This window comes from Silurus meridionalis, chromosome 11 (genome assembly GCF_014805685.1).
Source record: "Silurus meridionalis isolate SWU-2019-XX chromosome 11, ASM1480568v1, whole genome shotgun sequence".
Lineage (NCBI taxonomy): Eukaryota > Metazoa > Chordata > Actinopteri > Siluriformes > Siluridae > Silurus > Silurus meridionalis.
In genome coordinates, this window is record NC_060894.1 from 15,516,610 (window position 1) to 15,540,054 (window position 23,445).

General features: G+C 39.1%; 1 protein-coding gene across 5 annotated transcripts in view; it reads left to right on the plus strand.

The window, feature by feature from the left end:
* The window catches only part of LOC124393030, a 39,654-nt gene that overhangs the window by 10,316 nt on the left and 5,893 nt on the right, over positions 1-23,445 (plus strand). For all 5 annotated transcript variants that reach the window (XM_046860326.1, XM_046860325.1, XM_046860327.1 and 2 more), the window contains 16 exons: positions 6,862-10,006; positions 10,111-10,155; positions 11,969-12,087; positions 13,728-13,875; positions 14,101-14,231; positions 15,190-15,316; positions 15,624-15,659; positions 17,743-17,864; positions 18,634-18,763; positions 20,220-20,350; positions 20,984-21,110; positions 21,285-21,317; positions 21,500-21,609; positions 21,735-21,861; positions 22,159-22,286; positions 22,519-22,642. In XM_046860326.1, coding sequence (XP_046716282.1) covers positions 6,862-10,006; positions 10,111-10,155; positions 11,969-12,087; positions 13,728-13,875; positions 14,101-14,231; positions 15,190-15,316; positions 15,624-15,659; positions 17,743-17,864; positions 18,634-18,763; positions 20,220-20,350; positions 20,984-21,110; positions 21,285-21,317; positions 21,500-21,609; positions 21,735-21,861; positions 22,159-22,286; positions 22,519-22,642 — 4,783 coding nt within the window. The remainder of the gene's footprint in view (positions 1-6,861; positions 10,007-10,110; positions 10,156-11,968; positions 12,088-13,727; positions 13,876-14,100; positions 14,232-15,189; positions 15,317-15,623; positions 15,660-17,742; positions 17,865-18,633; positions 18,764-20,219; positions 20,351-20,983; positions 21,111-21,284; positions 21,318-21,499; positions 21,610-21,734; positions 21,862-22,158; positions 22,287-22,518; positions 22,643-23,445) is intronic.

The window sequence follows — 23,445 nt, forward strand, 5'->3', positions numbered from 1 at the left end:
ATGGCTGTGATTCCTTTCAAGCTGTGATGATCATTAATATTTAGCCTAGTCAGGCATTTACCCTGTTTGGCAGGCTGGTTAATGAGTTTATGCTATGCTACCACCAGGTAATTTAAAAAAAGAGGCAAATTCAGAGAAAAGAATAGAGAAATGACATAGTCATTTGACGTAGTCAATGCAAACAGAAATAGGACGCAAAATTAGTTCAGAAACGTTTAGAAATGGCTGTGCTGCGATACCATACATAGTTTGGAAAACATAGACTGGAGAAAATATATACATATTCAAACTGTTCAAGTGCAACAAGTCAAGAACAGTGAGTCCAGTTGAGTTAAGTCAGACAAAACACAGCATTAGCCAAATAGCTGGCAGGCGTTACTTTGAACACAAGCCTCAGCTACTTTTAATAACAATAGGGTACGTTGAATGGCTATATTTTGGGTAGCCATGTATTTTATTAATGTGCAATTAAAATGTCTCGCTTGTTTAATAATAATAATAAAAAAAAAAGTGTTACTTGAAGAAAACTGTAAAAGAATACCTAACTATCTACCTACTATAATACACTAAGCCTGAGATGGTGTGAATCACACTGACAGTCCTATTATAATGTCCCACTGTCAACAATGTGTTAGTGGTGTCAGCTCAGACCTGACAAAAAATCTGTCCCCATTCTTCATTATATATATGCTCAGATACACTCAATTTGTTTAACACAGATGTGAATATCAGAAAATAAACGCTGGAAGTCTAGTATTGCTCTTTTTGCTCACAATGCCGAGTATCTTTTTCCTATAGCCTAAACAAAAGAATTGTCCTTGTTGTTCCTGTACCTCCACAGGAGACTGTAGTTTAAACAAAGCATGCTTTAGGTGAATATGCCTAGCTACACAGTGACTGGCAGGACGCAGAGCCATTCAGGACAGAGAGAGTGAGAGAACATCAGCACACAAAAGCAGACAGAACAACACAATGATCAGAACGAGAGAGTCCCCAGGACCACAGAGTTTAAACATTTGTCTTGTATAACAAGTCAGGTATTTGTTTAATGATGATTTCATATATGATCATAGTCAGCTGATTTTTTTTTTCTTCCATGTTGTAGTTTGATTTAGAACATTGCATTAATGACAAAGTCACAGGAACAGGCATTTCTTTCTGTCAAGTGGTTTGTCTGATATGAAGTTCATGGGAAAAACCCAAAGGCCACATTCATTAACATGGGAATGTAGTGGACATTCATGGGAATGTGGTGGACGATTGAAGTATCTATAAGTCTCTTATAATGCAATAATGCAAATGCTATATTCGGGTCAGAGCTGCTATCATTTTACTTATTGTGTTAATTTTACTCAGCATAAGTTCATAAGAAAATATTGCATCGTTGTACAAACAGAAATCATTGCAGAAGCGGGATTTCGCTTGGGAATTTATAGTTTTCTGTAAAATTGCAGGTTTTATTATTTAGAGCTGTTATTAAACTGGAGAATTTATGATGGCAGATTATTGACACTTGGGAGATTCTCTTTATTATTATATTGTAAACTAGAGAGTGAGTGTTTTGAACCTTCATCCTATATGATATGTTGGGAAGTTTAGCTACAGTATCTTGTACTATCTTGTAACAGTGTTGACACATTAGCAGATATACAAATTAGGAAGCAACATTTCATTTAGCTTTAAATGAGCTACACTGAAGAGAAGGAATGGAAATCCTAAGAGTCTGTTTAAAGAAAGACAGAAAACATGAGCGAGCAGCATCCGTGAAGATGAGAGTGTCATCAGTGAAAATGTCACGTCCCTGCAGTGCATTTGGACAACCAATAAACTGCCAGTCTGCCCTCAAGACATTATATTGATCTGGGGCTTTGTCATCACAAGTACCAGGGCTAAATGTAATGTTTTTCTGCGATTCCTGATTCCTGATCTTAGTCTGCGGTGGTAACTTGGCTGTGAAAGGCACTTTGTGCAAAGTGACATTCCTTTCAAGTAGCTTAGGCCTGCACCAATAAACATATGAGGATCTATAATCCCAAACAGTATCAGCATCAAGGTGATTTCAGCGCTGCGTGATGTGTCACAGACTTAACTAGAAACATGGGAAGCTGCAGCATGACAGCCCTAGGTGTTTTAATACATATGTAAATGTGTATATGTGTGTGCTTGGTGACTGCTGATGTCATGTTCTTGGACATGTGAGCAGGACTGCCTTTTATTTGTGAGGCACAGAGAGACTGAAACATGTACAAACTCCCTCAAACAGAGCGAAAATATACAAAATGTGAAAAGTTTAGAGTGCTTGGCTTTTGTGGTTCAGTTATGCCCTAAAGGAGAAGAAGAAAGAGAGGAAAGAAGACAATTACAGCATGTTTACTTGTTGCAGGTGCTGGTCACAGTCATATTCCATGCTCCAGCCACACCAATGTAAACTCAGCTGGGGACTGGGGTTTTTCACACCTAAATATGGGAAATGTTGCCAGTATAGGAAATGTTTTACTGACAATATAGTTTGTACAATAATTACAGCAGATAAATGATCAGATATGTGATTGGATATATGATATCGTCCAACAAAATTCATGTAAAAAATTAAAATGAATATTTGAATATTCAGGTAAGTGATTTTTTAAAATAACACAAAATAAAAATCAGCTCCTTCTGCAGGAACCTTCTTGCCAGGTTCTTGCTGACAAGATTCACAAGGAACCCACAAAACATGTACAAGAGCTCACTATCAACAAATGTTTGGCTTTAGAAGAGGACCTTCTTTTTGTATTGGCCCAGTAAGAGCCCAGATCTTTTCGCAAATGAAGATGGAGAAGACTGAGTGTTTTATTAAAGCAAAAGATGCTTCAACAAAATATTAGTTAAAACTTATGCAGCTAGTGCAAAATAAATGCAGCAAGGTTATTAGAATTTTTCCTTTAAGAACTTCACTTGAATTTTATTGGTTGTTATGACATGAAATGTGGAATTTTACAAGTGTCGCATGTGTAGACTTTTATATCCACTGTAAAAACTAATATTCAGAACACTTTCACTTTTAGATGCAAAGTTTTAATCTGAAATGAATTGTACAGCATTGTAACTTTAGACTCTAGTTTAGAGGATGAAGACTAGTGAAAAGTTTCAGTTTCACATGAAATGCTTTGCATTTACATTATTTTCCTGTCCAAAAATAGTCCCACTGCTTTTAAAAAATGTTTGATTTTGGTTTATTTCACTCCACCTTGTAACTCAGTAATCATGAACCACACTGGCTGTAAGCATTGAAGCTCCAACACTAATATACTTAGTAAAAATTAATCTGCTATACCAGCATCCAGTTATTAAAAAACACAATATTTAATTCCTGTAGTGTACTCTGTACTCAGGATCTTTTCCACAGTTCTGTTTTCTTTGCCGTTTTGAAGTCAAGACAGTAATACCTGCATACCAGCAGGACTCATAAGTATCATGTCTCTCAATTGCAATCTATGGCAGGTATCTGTTACACTCAAGCCCACTTGGTGTCATCAGTCGGTGTAGGAATAATTAATATGTACACGCATGTATCTGTCACTTGATGGAAATCACTCACACGCAGAGAAAAACAAACATCAGCAGGGGCTTCAAGCAAGTGTGCACTAGTCATTACCGAGAAGTTCCCCAATAGGAGGTGAATGTGACTCAGGAATAATCTGAAAGCAGAGGTGAAATAATCATGACAGCGAAACATTTGGTCTGTGCAGTATTCTCGCTCGGTGTTGTTCAGCATGATTTTGCGATCTATCTTTACACACAGCATCGTTTAATCATGCATGGAGAAGCCTGAATGCCTCCATTTTCTTGTACACGCTCAGATTGCGTCAATCTCTCTGCAAGAAAAATACTCATCCTTGACTTTTCTCTAGTGAGTTCTATTGGGAGAAGCACCTGAGCTAAGTGGGGTCTGAGGACACAAAGGGTCCTTAGAACTTCTGAGTGTTACACAAGGTGAGCTCTCCGAGTGCATGATTGTGTGAATATATACCCTTGACAGTGGATACAAAAGGAGAGGAAAGGTAAAGGCCTTGAAATGGGTTGAAGAAAGAAAGCGTTGGACAATGTCTGCAGTGAAGTTAAAGCTGATTTCTGGCCATGCACTCCACTAGGGCAAAGAACATTTCTATTCATAGCTCAACAATTAGCTATACGAGCCTGGATTAATGTACATACTGAACGCGATGAATATAGAGATGAAGGCAGACTGGAAAGCCAGGAGGAGGCCTGAGTAGGTGAATCACTGATGTTTGGAGATGTCTGAAGTGTGTGGCATTGTACCAGAAAAGCTCCTGGCACATAAGAGCAAACAAAAATAAAAAAAAATAGATTTGATTGTGAGAGCAAAGTGTTTCAGTCTGAAATTACTAGATAACGAGATAAAATTACTTTCTCTGAGGTAGAAGTGCTTTTGAGTGCAGAGCTATGCACCATTAAAGAGCAAGAAACAGCACTGCATAGTGAACAGGCCATTCCAGAGGAGAGTTATATCCATAACAATTTGAGCACATGGCTCTGAAAAGACGGGTTGAACAGCACAAATTGTAAAATGGGCATCCTATAGAATGCATGATCTAGACCTTACCCTCTAGGGGAAATCCTATTTTGTCTGAACTAATACAGTAGGCTTTTCTAAACTTTGCCTAGTCTGCAGATATGTTTGTTAGCATGAGCAAAGCAGGCCCACTGCTTTTTGTCCTGTGTTTGACCACTTGAACACTTTAATCCTGCAAGGTCAGTTTTGCAGGTTTTTTTTACTTGTCCAGCCTATTTTTTGTGCATTTATCATGTGTGCAGCAGTATTAGATGTTTTTGAGAGAAGTTTTTGAGAGAAGTATAGAAATATATGACAGTTTTAACTTGTGAGGACATCTGACTTTTATTTAAACAAGGTTTAGTTCAATTTAGGTGTACGTATAGCATTAATTCAACTTCATAAATAGTCACGTATAATGGAAACGCTTCCTCAGACGTGACTGACTATGAAGTTATCAAAAAAGTTCTGCGACTATTGGTGATAACTGGTGCTATTCTGACCGTGTGTGATACCAAGCCTGTGATTTCATCACGGACAGCAAGTAAGAACAAAGCTGAAATGTAAAATTGTGCGTGTAACCGGGCAAATCTGCCACACGTACGTTTGACACACACCCATGCTGCAACGAGTCGTTTGAGGTGTTTTGAGTGGCTCACGTCAAGAGCGTCAAGAGCGGAAGAACATTACTGAAAGACAATAAGAGATCAGTGTTTGTGAGTACTACAGTTCTTGTGTTCACAGGCATGTCTGTGTGCACACATGCGTTTGTGCAGGTACATAGACATGAAGTTATCCCAGTCACTCTGAACAGATGAGTGTTTAGGCACAGGCCCTCGAATGAACCTTTCATTGAATTTGAAACTCACGCTCTCCCCCCCAGTCTCAGTATTGATGACTCATGGTATGGTGAAGAGGATAAAATTATAGTCCATATGCTCCTTATGTTCCATATGGTCTATAACCCCCACTGGTGCCTGGAGGTGATTTCTGCAGCACACAAGAAGTAGAAGGTTTTTGGTGTAATGAGCGAAACCAGAAAAAAAACTGCTTTTAAAGAAATAATAGTCCTGGCTGCTAAATGGAGCTGCACTGTTATTTTCAGTTCGCTCATAGCTCATCAGGATCAAAGAAAAAACAGTGAAGCTTGCAAACTATTACATGTTATTGTTTCTTCTCTAAAAGAGCAACTACAAAGAATTTATAGGGAGATCATTTTTGGATGCTGGTTAGGATGCATCTTAGTTTCTGGTTAGCCTTGCCTGTGGAGGATGGGCTTCAGGCGCAGCCGAGAAAGCTTCACTGCATGGCTTTGCTAGGAATAGTCTGAAGAGTGACAGTGTGCCAGCTCTGTTCTGCTCTCATTCTCTCTCATTCTCTCTCTCTCTCTCTCTCTCTCTCTCTCTCTCTCTCTCTCTCTCTCTCTGTCTTACTCTCACTCTCACACACTCGTGCACACATTCTCACTTCTGCATGAAAAGATTTCGTTATTTTGTTTATCATAGGGAAATCTTGTCTAAGAGGTGCTTACACTTCTTCTAGCAATTCAACTGTCTCTGTGAAATGCATTTTTTTTCAATTGGTTCAAAATAGAGAATCAGATTAGATCATGTTTGACTTTAATATGCAGTGGTCCTTCTTGCACATTAGTGAACCACTCAGTCAGATATCAAAGATTTAATTTCATTGTTTTTTTTTCTGTTTGCCGCAGATGCCTCTTTTAGGAAGATCACTAAATAGTTTTTGTGTCAATGAGCTGTTAAAACTACCGCCTTTAATCCTGTTAAAGAGCAGTGTTAAGCCTGTGAGGTAAAGCTGCATTCTGAGTGCCTCAGCACCATGCCCCTGGGAAGAGCAGGGTTTTGTGTAGCAGCTGGTTATAAATGTTTAATGAAAACTCTTCTTGAACTGCTGTTTGAGTAGGTGCTTTTACACATCGGTTGTTGGACATGCAGGAGAGAGACGGCTAAAAGCAGTGAATGTGTATGGAGCCTAGTGTCACCACCAGATGAGTCATTCTGGGTGCTCTGACGCTGCTTTCCCCAGCTATAGTTCATACATTTATTTTGACGAGCACTCGTGAATCTATTAATGGAACAGACTGTAGTGCTTAAATCTGACTTCCATGTTAACTTACGTCTGAATAAACCAGTGCACTTTTTTTGTGATCATCCTGTAGAAGAGATCTTTATATTTGAGTTGCTGAAACTAGACTATTTTTAACATTTAAAGATTGCATTTACATGTTGATTTGATCGGGCGTATATTGTCATGACCGATGACTCTTTTTGGCTTTTTTTTCCCAGTCTTCGTGAAGAGGCTTTGGCTGAAGAGGATGGAAACGCAGCATTAGAGAGCCTGTCTGCTATTTTGGAAGAAGAGAACGAGCAAAAAGAACAGGAGCGGCATCGTGCTCTGGCATGCCCCCCAGTGGTAACCCATGTGACGTATCGTGGCCTTAGGAAGATCAGAAAGATGAGGAGAAATCAGGAAGTGCGACTTCACTCCCCAATCTCGGAGGGAGAGGAGGGGCGTTGCGAAGTTGATCTGTGTCCGACTTCCTTGGAAGAAGCAGAAACAGAGCAAAACGAGGCAAACGGTCACGTCGTAACTACCCCAACAGAGATTTATACTGGACAGCCTAAACCGAAAAAATCCTTGTATTTAAACAACACTAGTTCTGATTATCAGTGCTCCGCTCCAGTGGACTCATCCACTATAAACTCTAACACTCTCAGTAAAACAGAGACAGAAGGAATGCACAGCGCATTGAACTCAAGTGCCTTACAGACATATACCAAGGCCAAAATAAATTCTTTAGACTTTGATCCAACGGTAACTAGTAAGATGTTTTGTGCTGATGAAAATAGTGCCTGTAGGTCTACTGTTTTAGAGGCAGTTATTGTTGGTGAACCTCATACCCATAAGCTGGAGCCATCTGAGTCTGAATCTGTACCTTTGACAATGGAATCAGACCTTGAGACCCGTTTACATTCACAGTCACTCCATACTGATGATCGGATGTTTCCTCTTTTAGCTAAAACCCCAAATACTCCACAATTGCAACTGTCCAACACTGATACTGCCACAAATCTAAACACACATTCTGCTGAATTTAACACTGCCTCCGACTTTCACACAGACTTGATTAGTTTGAAACATGCTCCTGATTCCTGCCCAGACAGCCAGCTGTCTAGTTCTGGCCTAGATGGATGGGACCATGAGGTAACCGAAGCCCCTGGGTTATCAGCTACAGCAGACATTTCGGGACATGCTGCCTGGCAGACAGAGTTCATCCTGGAGGATGAAGACACACAGCTGCTGGGTGTAGATGGAAAGATGCTACAGCTTGAGTCCAAAAAGATAGTGGACAATATTCTCACAAATGCTCTGGCTGCCCTGGAGAGGATTGACATTTCTGAGCGAGAAAGTGAGACTCTATCAAGAGATAATTTTATGGAGAGTACAGAGAATCTCATCTTCATGGGAGCAAAGGAGAACATGGATGCAGATGCAAGCCTGGGCCAGGCATTGAGGGAACATTTACCTACTAAGGATGATGGGAATCCCCAGTCGACCATCCCAGATGGAACTTTGGGCAGCAGGGTACAGGCAGATGGTAGTCGGTCCACTCCCTCCTCAGGCTACGAGTCCATTGCGGGCTCAGACACTGATATCCGGAACAGCGTGGCTATTAGTACTGATATTACATCCACGAGTGGATTATTCAGCATGCAGGAACTCAGAGAGGAAGCAGTAAGTGGATGTTGCCCAGATGAGCTGGAGCTGTGTATCGAGAGGAATTCTACCTCTCAATCTAATAGACTGGACTCTCTGCATCATAATACTTTAACGCCTGAATTAAAACTTGAAGAGAAGGGAGGACTCCCCAGAACTAAGACAAACAATGAACAATTACCCCAGTACATTCTTAGTGACAGCAATATAACATCTGTACAGCTAGTCACATCTGAAACTTTATATGATGTAAAAAATGGACAGGAACAATGTGCTTTGGGTGAGTGTGTTTCTTTTTCACAGGAAAATAATGACACAGGGCTACAATATTCAGTCAAAGACAATCTGGAAAGCAATAATCATGGTCATGCATTGCAATTGAACTCAGGTGATGTATCTACAATCAATAATGCTACGGAATCAAGCCAGGTAGAGGCCATTAGTAAAAGCTTATGTCAAGTTGGAGTAAGTAACCCAGATCCAGAACAGTTTGCTGAAAAGAATGTATTTTCACTACAAGATTCCTCTGAAAATAAGGACAGGCCAAATCTGTCGCCGTTCCAAAGCTATGCATTCGACAAACACATAGAACCTCATGTGGTCAGTTGTGACAGTTTTAACAAACCCATATTGGTTTCTCAGGATACACAAAGTGGAGATACACAAGAGCCATCGATCTGTGCAGGCACAGGAGAGTCAAGCTTAGACCCAGATGTGGAATCTTTACCAAATGTGGTTGGGCATGGACCACAAAGTGAGTTCCAGGAGGAGGAGAAGGTCTCTGCTGGTCCATTGGGTATCTGGTTGCTCAATTCAGAACTATCAGCTGATTCGGGTGATGGCAGTGAATGTTTTAGGGCTGTCAAAGTCACTGTTAATGATGACCAGATTCAGGAACATGATACACTAAAGCCAGATCCCTCAACAGGACTAAGCCGAGACAAGACAGCAAGCAGGTTGGCAATCTTTCCTGGTTCAGCTAGACCTCATCTCGACCTCCCTGGCACCTTTGCAATTATCAGCGAGGAGGAGGAGGCTGACACGGTGTTTGTGAATGACACAGGGCGTTTGCTTAGTCCGAGTACCAGGCGAGTCAAGATATATCCCTTTTCGCTTTCCCCAATATACGAAGAAGACAGTGGAAGAGAAGTCATCTCACGAGATGATCTGCTGCATGTGCCACCGGCCACAGAGGAGGAGCAGCGTAGTGAGGAACAGCAAGCTTCCTCCATCCTGTCACTCCTGCAGTCTGTCAGCGAGAAGTTGCAATCATCCACCTTTAGTAGCTCTGAGACAGAGCAGGATATGGTTGACAAGCCAGATGAACCGGAATGCCCACAACGTTTTCTCAGGCCCCTCTGGGAACGCTATGATGATGATGATGATGATGATGATGATGATGATGATGCTGCGATTGGTGGAGAGTCAAGCTTGCTGCTACACCAACAGCTCACAGGAACAAATTTCCTCAGTACAGAACCTCAAAAAAATGAAAGTTCTCCTAACAGCCTTAGTTCACAGCAGACAACCAGTGAAACAGAGAATGGAGATTTGGGGGGAAAGCATTGTGAAACCACTCAGAACAGTTCTGCAAGGTCTGTCAATACACCATTTTATCAGTATTTGAAATCCAATGTAGTGTCATCACTTGCCACAGAGACACAAGAGAGTAAAACTTCTCCTTATGATGAAAGTTCAACCTCTACTGCTGGGGTAAGTATTTTTTTCCCCAACTGTAATAATCACTGATCACAAGTTGTGGAGTGTAGTGGAGAGGCTCAAAGTTTGATCAACTTGTCTATTAACTGGTTCCACAGATAGAGTTTGGAGGGTTTGGGAAAGTCAGTCTACGTCCAACTTTGGTAAGGGTTTAGTCTCATCTTTCAGTATGCTCCATTTTCCTTTATTTTTTTAAGTCTTACTTAACTTTTTATTGTTTGCTCTTTCATTTTTTTTGTATAATAAACACTGCTATAACATTAAAACCACCTACGTAGCATTGTGTGGGTCCCCCTTGTGCTGTCAGAACAGCTCTGAGCAGTTGAGCTGTTGAGGCATGGACTCCACAAGACCTCTGTAGGTGTGCTTTATTATTTGGCACCAAAACATTAGATCTTTTAAATCCTTTAAGTTGCGAGGTGAGGCCTGAACCGATTGGACTGCGTTTGTCCGGCACATCCCACAGATTGATTTCTGTGGGATTTAAAAGTCTAAACCTACAACTAGATTAGAACTCTAGTGGACTTTTTTAAAAATTTGTTTTTTGAAACCAATCAGGAATATTTTTGTGGTATGACAGGGTACATTATCCTGCTGGAAGAGGCCACGGTCATTAAGGAATAATTTGCCATGAATGAGCGTTACTTAGTTCGCGACAGTGTTTACGTGGTAAAAGCAGGATACACATGAATGCTAGGACAGCGTCATACAGCTAATGTCAGCTTGCTTTTTTACACTAATGCATTCTGGGACCATCAGCTCTGTTAACTGATGCACACACACTCAGCGGTCCACACGATTTTAAAGAAAACACGATTTATGATTCCCAGTCAACTTCTTCCGTTGTTACTTGGTCCATTTCTGATGCTCATGTGGACATTGTACAGTAGGTGCTTTTGGCAGTTTACAGAGAACAGAATGGAGCCAGGCAGCTAATTAACTCAATGCAAAGACAGCAGAGATGCACTGCATGTACTGACACTTTTCTATCATAGCCAGCATGAACTTTTTCATCAGTTTGTGCTACAAAAGCTTTTCTGTGGGATCTAGTCTTCTAGATTCACACACATCAGTGAGCTTTGGGCACCAATTCACTTCACTTCAAACAGAAACACCCCACTAGATCTGCTGTTTTAAATATGCTCTAACCAAGTTATCTAATCACCACAATTTGCGTTTATCATTCAGAGTTTTTAGGCTTGCGCATTTTTTTCATCTTCTAACTGATACATTTTGAGACCTGACTTCGCTTGATGCCTAATATATCCCATTCTTTGACCAGTTGTTTTATGACAAGATAATCTGTTATTCTCTTTATCTGTCGGTCGTTTAAATGTTTTGGCTGGCCATTATAGAAGATGTCCCAAAGTAAAATGACATGCGTTGCAGCTCCACATTCACAACATTTATAAAGCAGGATTTCAACTAGAGGATCACAACCTTTCCAGCGATTAACCGTCTGACAAAGAGGGCTCTATTAGATGCGTTAATCACTGCAAAGCCTTGCATTGTCACAAATTTAGTACGTTTCATGATAGGTTGTTCGTTGGTTTTCTGTGTCATGAAGCAATATTACAGTTTTTATTGTAAATGGTAAATGACAGTTATATTTTATATATCTACAAATGCAGTTTTAGTTCTTTAGGTGCAACATCTGCCAAAAATAATCACTGAACACAGAGCTTCGTATTATTTAAATACCTGTTCAATTGGGCACACATATATATTTATATTGGGGCTGTCCAAATTAATGCGTTGAGGCAAATTCATTTTACTGGCACTGATATTACTAACGAGCGCGATTAATGCAGCTCATATTTCTGCTGTTAAAAATATAAATAGTACAATATAGTATTATAATAGTATAAAATATCAAACCCAACTGTTTCATAATGGTGGCTCTCTAATGATCGTATACTGATGATGAATCGCTAATGACCATGCCTAATGATGCAGCTGCACATCTACGAGGGTCTGTCACCATGTGGGAAAAAGATTGAGATCTGTGGGGACGTGGAGGATGCAGACGGAATTTTGTTTCCACAAGAATCCACAATCCAGGCCCAGAGAGGGTGGTAAGAATGTTTATTGGACCTTTGTTACACAATAAATGTAATCATGATGGGATTAAGGATTTAAAGGGGGCTTTGCTCTAATTTTAACTGCAGTGTGACTTTTACAAATCTCCCTTTATAATTCACCCACAGTTCCGTAGATCAACTACTGCAGAAGCACTGCTGGGAGACAGTCAGTGTGTAGTAAATCTCTATTTTAAGCCATTTGGCCTGTTCTTTAGCTTCTGGTTGATGCTTACTACAAGTATTTGTCTTTTAATTTAACATAGAGCAGGACAGGTGGGCGGAGTTTCTATGTAGTGTGTGTGTGTGTGTGTGTGTGTGTGTGTGTGTGTGTGTGTTTCTTGGTGGTTCAGTTTGTCTTCATTACATAAAGTTTTGCCTGTGTTCTGCTATGAATGTTGTTCTATTGAGGAGCTCACATTCAACTATACTAAGTGCTTATGCAGTGGATCCACAATACTGGGTGTTCAATTTCTGGGTCTGACATTATGCCGGAGTGGGCGAGTAAGAAGAACCAAGAGAGATTTGCCTGCTAATCTGAATTAAATAGCAACATATATTTTCGAATGTTCTTACTTTTTTTCATAACTCTCTAATCATAATGTTGGTATACATGTTTAAGCAATTAATCTCAAATTGCACACCTGAGCAATAAGAAAACTCCTGTCAGTCACATGTTCATTTAAAAAAATTGGTGGGTTAAAACAAAAGGTGTCAAAAAGGTAAAATTTTGATCTGTAATCTCTAATCTGTTTATGATATATTTATTAACCCCGAATGTAATCATTGTATTATAAAAGCAAAAGAATTAGCCTTGCTCTATTAGTACTTTTAGAGGGAACTGCACCTGAGTGCTTTAAACTACTTTTTCAATCTCAATCCCTAACTATCACTTACTAATGAAATGTCATTGGCTCCAAATCATGCATATAGTGTTACATGTAATGGACAACTATCGGCAGGTAAAAAGCTAGCTGGAATTTTTCTAAGGAGCTGGAGCTCTTTGGGAGTTAGTGTGTGTAAGAGTCTGTCTAAACCTTTCTTTAAACAAGCTTTTGTTGAGCTGGCTGCAGATTCGTGTGGTTCAGCGGGAAATCGGATAGGAGCAAAGAACTGTATTCTTGCACTTAGTGGACTTTCTTTTAAATTTGATTTACTGCTTTTGATTCAGATTATTGATCATGCCACAGGCCAAGCAAGGAGGCAGTGAGCGTTGCAGTAAACTTTTCACACACATCCTTCTGTTGGATCGATCAGATGATTCCTGCTGTGTCACAGCAGCAAGCAGTGCTTTGATGGACTATTAATTTAGCAAAAGATGGAGCTTTTTTTTTTTTCTTAACTTAAACCTTATACTCTTGATATGGTTTAACTGACAATTTTTTAACAGATTTACTTATAGAACTGAAAGGAATGAGAAAGAGAGTGAAATAGATGCACTACTACTATACTAGCTTGTCGAATCTCTATGGCTTGACAATGGACAGTATCTAAAGATACAGAAACAGAGGGAGTGGTTTTGTCCCTATGGAAATGTCCTTGGAGCTGTTTGAGTATCATTATGAGGAAAAACTGGGTTGCTGTGTATTTTTTGTGTGATGGGTAATGAAAGTTCAGACTGTTTGTGTGCATTGCAGCTGGTTACTGTATGTGGAGCGAAGATACCAGGGTTCATGCATCCTGCTTGAGGAGGGACAAACTATACAATCAAGTGGAGAGACTAGAGAGATCAAACCCTCTGCTCCTGCCCCATTGTCTGTTGGCTCCATCAGGAGAGCAGTGAAGGTATAAATCTTCAAAAAATTCTCCCCTATACCACAGTTTTTATCAGCCTTTTATAATCCTAATGATAACATTGGCCATTAGATGCACCTAACACACATTTATTGTCCAGCCATAAATACATGAGGAGAAAATTTAATAAATACCTAATCTCAAAATGTAAACCAGCATGTGAAATATCTGTGGCCACTGCTTTACACTGTATGATATTTTATAATCATTTTTTAGGATGACACCTTTCCAGAGATTCATATTAATATATCGGGTAGTATGAAGAAAGAGCCAGTTTGTCTCCACTCTGAAGCTGACAACATAGGCACACACGTCCACCTCTCTGATCTCAGTGTGTCCTCTGGATGGTAAGGCATGTTTTATGCTTGATATACAGTATACCTTGCATTTGCAACATGAATGCCATTTTTTAATATATATTTTCTGCATGCTTCATGTCTGTTTGGGGTATTAAGGAAATGCAGGCTGAAGAATCTTTGTAACATCTTGTGTCCGTGACTTGCTAATCGTTGCCAAAATAGCAATCAGAACAGCTCAGGTTACATTGACTTTACTGTTGCTACGTTAAATTCACTGCAGGAGTGTCCGAGCTTGAAGGGCTGTTTGTCCCTACTGGCTTTGTTGCATTGTTTAGTGCTGAGTCATAGGTGTGTTCTTGAAAACTGCACCTGTGAAGGAAAAGCCATTTCCTGGTCCACTGTTCCTGTTCTGCTGCTTGTATAAGTGGGTCTTCAGGAAAGGGATCGCGTTACGGCTAAAGTGGTGACTCCTCCCAGGACAAATCTTGCACTCATTATGAATGGAGATAAGGCAGTTTCGGTAGCAAAAGGTCATTTTTCAAGATTAATTACACTGTCAGTTAAAAAGCTGTGATGACAATTATTTCTGGGTCAGTTTCAGCTCTCAGGTTAACATTAAGGTGGGATTTTTGTGGCTGTAAATGTAAGTGTGGCAGTGATAATTTTTTTATTTTTTTTTACTTTTTTTTGCTTCTCAAGTCATATTATAATGTGTGTCAGTGAAAGGACTGTGTGCTGATGTGTCTGGCAAGACATAATTATAAAGTGTGACAACAATGTGTTAACATCCTGGAGCACAATTTGACGCCTTTAAATTACCATTGGTTATAAAATACTCACAAGTGTCCGCCTTGCTTTAAATATAGTTTACTTTGGTGTTATAGTCACAGAGTTAAGCAGAGTTTTCCAGACTGACTTGTTTTGTGTGTGTCTGGTGTGCCTCTGTAGCTGGCTGGCAAGCTTCTTTCCTGACATCAATCCAGTTATGATCTTTTTCTAACCATAGCTGGGTGGCCTATGATGGAGCTGGATTCACTGGAAATCTCACAGTTTTGGAAGCTGGAGGCCTGACCACACCCGTTCTGCAGTTTTCTCCCATCTCCTGTGTGCGGTCACTACGTCCACTGAGAATGGTGCGGCAACATTAACCTCTCTCACCCTGGCATAGATTCTAACCCCACATCTGCCTCAAAAGATCAGATTACAGCAGAGAAGCATTTGTGTAGTATTTAAATCATTAATTTGGTACTGTATCTGTATAATAACCTAGCAAAATCTGCAGGAAAAGCAATTAATATGCTTAGTGGCACCGCTAAACTGTTTTGTTTAAAAGGTGTGTATATTTTTATAGTTTTTTCCTTGGGTGCAGACACTTCATGTCCTATGAACAGCATATATGGTACATAAATTTCTTATTTTTACCACTTATTCTGTCTGCAGGGAGGTCTGAGAGTACGAAGACCTCTGGATCCAAAGGTAAGGAAAAACAAGACCTAACTGAGGCAAAGTTACAAGTAGTAGTAAAATGTATACATGAACAGCTCATTTTTTTTGCATAATTTACAATATTAAACAATAGCTAAGGACGAAGTTGCCAATGCAGAAATAATTTGTGCATTTGTGTACCATTATACCCCCTAATATATATACCATTACATCCCTTCATATATATATATATATATATATATATATATATATATATATATATATATATATATCACAAAACTGTCAATATTTTGTGTGAGCACCATTGTTATCTGCCACTGCCTTAATCCTCCTGGGTATGAAATTCACCAGAGCTGCACAGGTTGTTGCTGGGATCCTCTTCCACTCCTCCATAATGATATCATGGAGCTAGACACATGGCGCTTCTCCACCTTCCTTTTGAGGATGCCCCACAGGTGCTCAATAGGGATCAGGTCTGAAGACATACTTGGCCACTACATCACCTTCACCTTCAGCTTCCTCAGCAAGGCAGTTGTTATTTCGGCAGTGTGTATGGGGTCGTTATTATTTTGGAAAACTGCCGTTTGCCCAGTTTCTGAAGGGAGGGCATCATGTTCTGCTTTAGAATGTCACAGTACATGTTGGAATCCATGTGTTCCTCAATGAACCGCAGCTCCCCAGTACCAGCAGCACCACCATGCTTGACTGTAGGCAAGACAACATTTTCTTGGTACTCTTTACCAGGGCATCACCACACATGCTGGACACCATCTGAGCCAAGCAAGTTTACAAGCTTTTCAAACCACAGGACATGTTCCAGTATTTAATGCTGTTGGACAGGTTGTCTTTCTTCTGAGCCAGCTTCAGAAGAGGCTTAATTCTGGTGCAACGAGTGGAACTCGTCTTGGAAAACCTCTGTATTACCCTGGCCACTGTACTGTAACCCAGCTTCAGGGTGTTAGCAATCTTCTTATAGCCTCTGCCATCTTTCTGGAAAGCAACAATTCTAATTCTCAAGAACTCAGAGAGTTCTTTTCCATGAGGTGCCATGTTAAACATCCAGTGGTCAGTATGAGTCAATTGTACTCAAAGCACTGAATTCTAACTGCTTAAATACAAGATACACAAATGTGTATGGTCCTGTCAAGCAGACAAAAACATGACGAAAAGGAGATGTGGCTTTGCATGGTTACAGTAAATGATGTCCAGCTGTTATAACTTAGGGTGTACTCAGCTATTTTGACAATAATAGTTGTATGCTGAGTTATTTTTCTGAAGAGATCTATATGGCTATAAAAGCTGCACAAAGTATATTTAATTTAAATTTTTATAGTATTGTATACTAAGATGCTGAAATGTGAGGGGTGTACTCACTTTTGGAAGATACTGTATATATATTTATTTCAAGTACATTACTTATGTACTCAGTTCAGTTTATGAAAGCTTTACCCATACTCTGTCTGTGTTGCCTGAGTGTTAAATTTGTTGGCTAATAATGTCGCATGTAAGGGGTAAAAACTGAAATTAAAAATAAATTGCATACATACATTAATTCATGGAATTATACCATGTTATAAATATGTTAGATATATATGTTAGATATATTATGGAAGCATACTATGACAGTTTGAGTATTAAAAGAAAATCATTCCTTCAAACAGCTCTAATTAATGTCTGGTGGACATAGCTATAAACTGTGAAATATCAAATATTAAATATTGATGTGCTTGCAGTTAGCCTGAACACAGAGACAGGAGTTCTGAGCTCATGTCTGGAAAGGGAGTGCTTATGACAGTAAGAGGAAATCCAGGTATGATAGAAGTCATGTTAGGAGTACATGTTTACTATACAGATTTTACACATACAGTATATATATAAAAAAAAAAAAACATGGTTTGCAAAACAGCCATGCCCAAACCTACATGTGTCAGCAGTGCAGGTGAACAGTGTAAAACTTGTGAAACATGGAAACATTTTTAGAAGAAAATCCTCTTGGTTCTCTCATAGGGCTCATAGGGTTAACTCATAGGACCACATTAGCATTCATACTGCAAATGTAATATGACCATATGCGCCTCAGTGAGGATAAATGTTCTCTTGTGTCCCTGCATAGATGGTGATGTATGAGAAGCCACTCTTTCAGGGTCAGAGTAAGGAGCTACTGGAGAACACACCCAGCCTAGAAACTGCAGAGGGAGTACTTCATGTCTCCTCTCTTCGAGTCACTGGAGGAGTGTGAGTGTTTTTTTTTCACACACACACATAAACAATTTTTCAGCAAGCGCAAAGGTGCTAGTGACTCTGTTACAGTAAACGATGCACGTCACACTCTTTTCCAATGAAGGTGGCATTTCTAAGGAAATTGTGCTGCATCTGGTCGTGTAATCGTGCATACTTGTGAATAAGCGTCGATACCCAGAACCACATTACGCGTGTGTGTGGGTGTGAGCACACTTATTTTACGTGCTCACAATCATTTCCTTCCATCCACTTAGAATGACCACAGATGGACATTGTGTGTGCATGTGTGTGTGTGTGAGAGCATATGAGTAAAACATTACTGCAGCAAGACACAACTTAAACAAATTTGTTGTTCTTGTTCCCACCTTCTGCAAACAGAGCCGATAGTTAACACGCTTAAGAGCAGTTGTGTGTTTTAAAGGGAGCACGTGTGAGTGTGTCTGTAAGAGTATATAAACAGATTGCATCTGTGGGCTCTAGTATTTGGGTGCGGAAGATGGCTGATATGAGTTTCTTTGTTTTGCTGACATTCCCTCTCTATTACCTGGGACAGGGATTGCATTTTCACGACTCTTAGTCATGCACTTATATGGCAGTACTGAAAGAAAAGAGATTTTTACTGTATGTTTTAATGGTTGGTATGTTTGTCAAGATTTATAAGATGTGTATTCGTGTGCATTTGGTGAGCTTATTCTAAGTTCTGTGCTGCGATGATTCAATGGTTACTGTGGCAAAGGTTACAGTTATGCACACTGTCTTACAGGTGGGTGGGCTATTCGTCTGAGAACTACAGAGGGCAGCAATGTCTACTGGAAGAGGGCGAGTACAGCGACTGTAGTACACTCTTCAGTGGACCAGGAAATGTTCTAAGGTCTTGCCGCTTCCTTCAAGCTGTGAGTACACACACACACACAAACACAGACTAGCTGATTTGTTATTATCTTGCTAATAGTTTTACTAGTAATTATTTTTCCCATAGTTAAAAGAAAATACACAGATCAGGCATAACATTATGACCAACTGCTTTGGTTTGTGTTGGTCCCCTTTTGTTGCCAAAACAGTCCTGAACCGCATTAACAGCATTAACTTCCAGTTTAGCACTGTTCCTTCATTGGACTACTTTTGGTAGATTCTGACCACTGCAGACCTGAAACATCCCACAAGAGCTGCAGTTATGGAGATGCTCCGACCCAGACATCTCGCCATCATAATTTGGCCCTCGTTAGGCTTCTAACACATCAGCTTTGAGTACAGAATGTTAATTTGCTGCCTAATATATCCCACCCACTAACAGGTGCTATGATGAAGAGATAATCAGTGTTATTCACTTCACATGTCACGACATCATAATATAATGCCTGATCGGTGTACGTTTATATTGTATATAGGTTGTATATATTTCTTTGCATTTTTTATTTTTTTTTAAACAATTTATTTGTGTGGCAAAGAATCAAACCTCATCAATTTGTAATGTCTACAGCAGATTCTGAAATGTTTTAATCTTTACCTCCAGTCTTAGCATTATTGAGCTGGCATATGTCACTGATTTGACTTTCTCCTGGCTTTCATGTAAAGGTGTATGAAAATGTTAATTAGAGCAAAAGGATATTAATTAATTTTTGACTGAAGAATTACCTCCAATCAGTTTGAAATGGTTTTTTTTTCTATCTGCCTACTTCTCCTTTTCATCTTCCTGACTGTTTATACCATTGACACTTGACATACCCACAGTGTTAAATGTGTTGACTAGTCAATGTAACCCTTGATGTATACACTCGCAACATACGCAAGCACACTGGCATTCACTTAAATGTGCCTATTATCATCTTTCTTTTATAACATCCCGTTCACTAGAATTTTTAGAGAAGTCATATTTGTGCATGTGGTGGGGCTGAAACTGGGTCAGAATTTGATGCTTTAAGGCTTTGACCCAGTTTGACTCACATGTTTACCTCTTATTAAAAGGCACATTATAATCCATAGTAAGTATTTGCTATAGCCAGCTAAAAAACACGTAAAGCCAGAGAAGTAGTAAAGGGAGGAAGTAAAGACGGATAGGTGACTGTTATGGGTAAGGTAAAGATGTTTCAACCGTAGCCTTTTATTAAAACGTTCAGGCAGATGTGGTTTTTTTTTCCTGCTAATCTAAGGAACTCCTGTTGCTGGATCTCATTGTGAACATGAATCTGTGGTTCAGCAATGATTTTTACAAACAAGCCAGTGTCCAACAACTATTTAAATCATTCTGTACTTTAATAGAAAAAATTTTATAATTTTCTATTTATAATAATGGTTCCTGGAATTGTCGAGTGGGTTTTAGTTAAGGTGGAAATGTTGTGGTTATTTCAGGATTTCATTGAGCCTGCAGTGTCGCTTAATAACTGTGGAGAGCAGGTCGAGCTTGTGGACCAGGATGCAGCAGACCTGCAGCAGAGTGGGTCGGTGAATGATGCAAACACCATCTATGTTAAAAGTGGAGTGTGAGTAAGACAATAAAGCACTTTTTATTCATTAGCAATTTAATATATCACAGGGTCTAGTTCCTCAAAAATTCTGGGCTCAGAATTTTATTTGATGATATATTCTTGATGATTTACAGGAAGTTCAATTTTCAATACCTGGTATTGTTCAAGTTTATAATCATTTAAACCTATTTACAATGATAATTAGAGGCACGTTCACAGACTGCGAAGTATAACACTCATATAATGAATTTGTTAAAGATACTTTAAATGCATAAGGGAGGTTGTTTTAAACATGCATTTTCTTTATTATTGTGCATTTTTTTGTCTGTTACTTATTTGTTCAATAAATGACTGCGTCATCTCTAATGCTGTTCATCTGGCAAAATATTTTGTCCTATTTTTGCTTTTTTGTTTTAAATTACCTATGAGAAAACGTACAGCTTTATGCACACACAAGCATTATTTTATTAAGTTCCCAGGGATTCTGTCCCAGATTTGATTCTTGCATTCACATTAAACTCTTGGTTAATTATTGTTGAATTTCTATGGCTTATGCACTCTAAAATAATTAGCTGTAAATAATAAACCATTTGAGTAAACCTGCAAAAAATACTCTGAATATAACCAGATTATTTGCAATGTTTTCAGGTGGGTAGCCTACAGCGGCAAATATTTCACAGGAGAACAGTGTATACTTGAGAAGGGCTGTTACTCTGGATCATTAGATTGGGGTGGCATTAAGAGTTCACCTATCTCTATTAGGCCTGTACGGAGGGTAAGTACACCCTGGATTGTTGGTATACAAGGTTTAATAATGGACCATTTTTTCTTGTACTTGTACTTTAGTTTCTGAACTTATATATAAAAAGAATTTCAGTCAATGTCCTAAACCGAAAAGCCTCAAGTGGACATGAACATAACTGACTTTAAAATCAATTTACTTTTTAAGGAGCTTTGTGGAGAAAGGGATCCAAAATTCATGGTGAGTTTGTTAAGTGTATCAAAATAAAGCAGTTATTTGCTGCTTAAACAGATTGAAACTACTTGTAGTTGACAATTCTGTCATAATTGGCAGTCTGTAATTGCACTGCTAAGTCAGCTTTCTGTCCAAGTTTGCTTTGTATCTTATTGTGTGTGTGTGTGTGTGTGTGTGTGTGCGTGTAGCTGTGTGCCTACAGCAAACCATGCTTTGTAGGAGAGAGCAGAGAATTTGACAACGCGGTGGCAGACTGTGGCATGTTAAATCCTATGTCATTTCGATTAATTCAGGGCAGGTGAGATGTCCGATTCCACTGACATGAACACCTTGTTCAATACACCCCCAGTGCTGCAGTAAACTGGCAGATACAGTTAGCATTTACAGTAAAGTCTCCCTGTGTCCCTGTCTTTCAACATTTAGGTGGTTGCTGTATGATGAAAGGGGTTTCTGTGGTAACCAGTTTGTCCTTGAAGAGGGCCTTTATCCAGACCTCACCTCCTTTGGCTGCATGGCAACAGGCGTTAAATCCTTTAAACCCATTCAATATGTAAGCCTTGATTCAGACGCGTTTATTTAAAAACTTTTTTTTTTGTAGTACTTCTAAATGTGCTGCATTTAATAGTAACCGCTATTAAATTAAACTGAATTGAAAGCCTTAGTTCTTTTGCTATCTTGCTATTAGAATATAGTTTTAAATGCTCATTGACGTAACTGCTGAAAATCTGAAGTGGTCACATTAAATTATAATTTATGCATTTAATTTATACAGCAGTCATACCAAATGACGCTTTTAGTTCACAGATTATGATTATTAATCTAAGCCTGTCTGTGTTACCCTTCGCAGAGTTTCTCTGAACCCTCCATCAGTCTTTTTTCACTGAGCTCATTCGAGGGGTTGGAGACTGTGACAGATTTACCCATGGAGACCATGAGCAACTTCTTTACTCAGTCTCTTAAAGTCAACAGTGGCCTGTAAAGCTTTTGATTCTAAATATTCATTCATATATATATATATATATATATATATATATATATATATATATATATATATATATATATATATATATAAATATATATATATATATATATAATATATATAAATTTATATATATATATATATATATATATATATATATATATATATATATATATATAAATTTTGTCTATATAATAATGGGTGTATGTCTGTTGGTGACCCTTACAGGTGGGTGCTGTATGAATTCAGCCAGTTTAAGGGCCGGCAGCTGCTACTAGAGCCTGGTGAGATTCAATGTTGGTGTGATTACAGTGGCTGGGACACCATCGGATCCCTCCACCCACTTAGACAGGTAAGCTGCAACCAGTCAAAATGTGATAGAACCTGACCGGTTGTATGAGAGAATGAAAGTCTCACTCAATGTGTATGAAACAATTAAAAACTATCAAAAATTCTGTACAATACTGCCTGGCCAAAAAAAAAAAAAAAAACACTAATAGTTGAACTGCCTTTTGTCTTTGATTAAGGCACACATTCATGAGATTGTTTTGCTAAGCTTATGCAACATCTAAACATTTTTTCCCATCCAGAATTACATTAATTTCTCACCAAGATCTTGTATTGACAATGGGAGAGTCTGGCCACTGCATAAAATCTTCTTCAGCACATCCCAGAGATTCTTAGTGGGGTTAAGGTCTGGACAGTGCGGTGGCCAGTCCATGTGGCAAATAATGTCTCGTGCTTTCTAAACCACTCTCCCAAAATTTGAGCCCAGTGAATCTTGGTATCGTCATCCTGGAACATACCCATGCCATCAGGGAAAATCCATTGATTAAAAAAATATGTTCCAATAGTATTTTCAGGTAATCAGCCAACCTAAATTTTTGTGCATATAACGTTGCTAAAATAAGACCTAACTAAGTGAAGCAACCTCAGATCATAAAGCTGCCCCCACAGGCTCTAGGCACTAGGCATGATGGATGCATCATTTAATCTGACTCTTTTCTTACTCTGAGAGGAACAGGGAATAAATAAATAGCCACATCTGGACTCATTAGACCACATGACCCTTTTCCATTGGTCTAGAGTCCAATCTTTATCCTCCCTAACAAACTGAAGCTTTTTTTTTCTGATTAGCCTGACTGATAAGTGGTT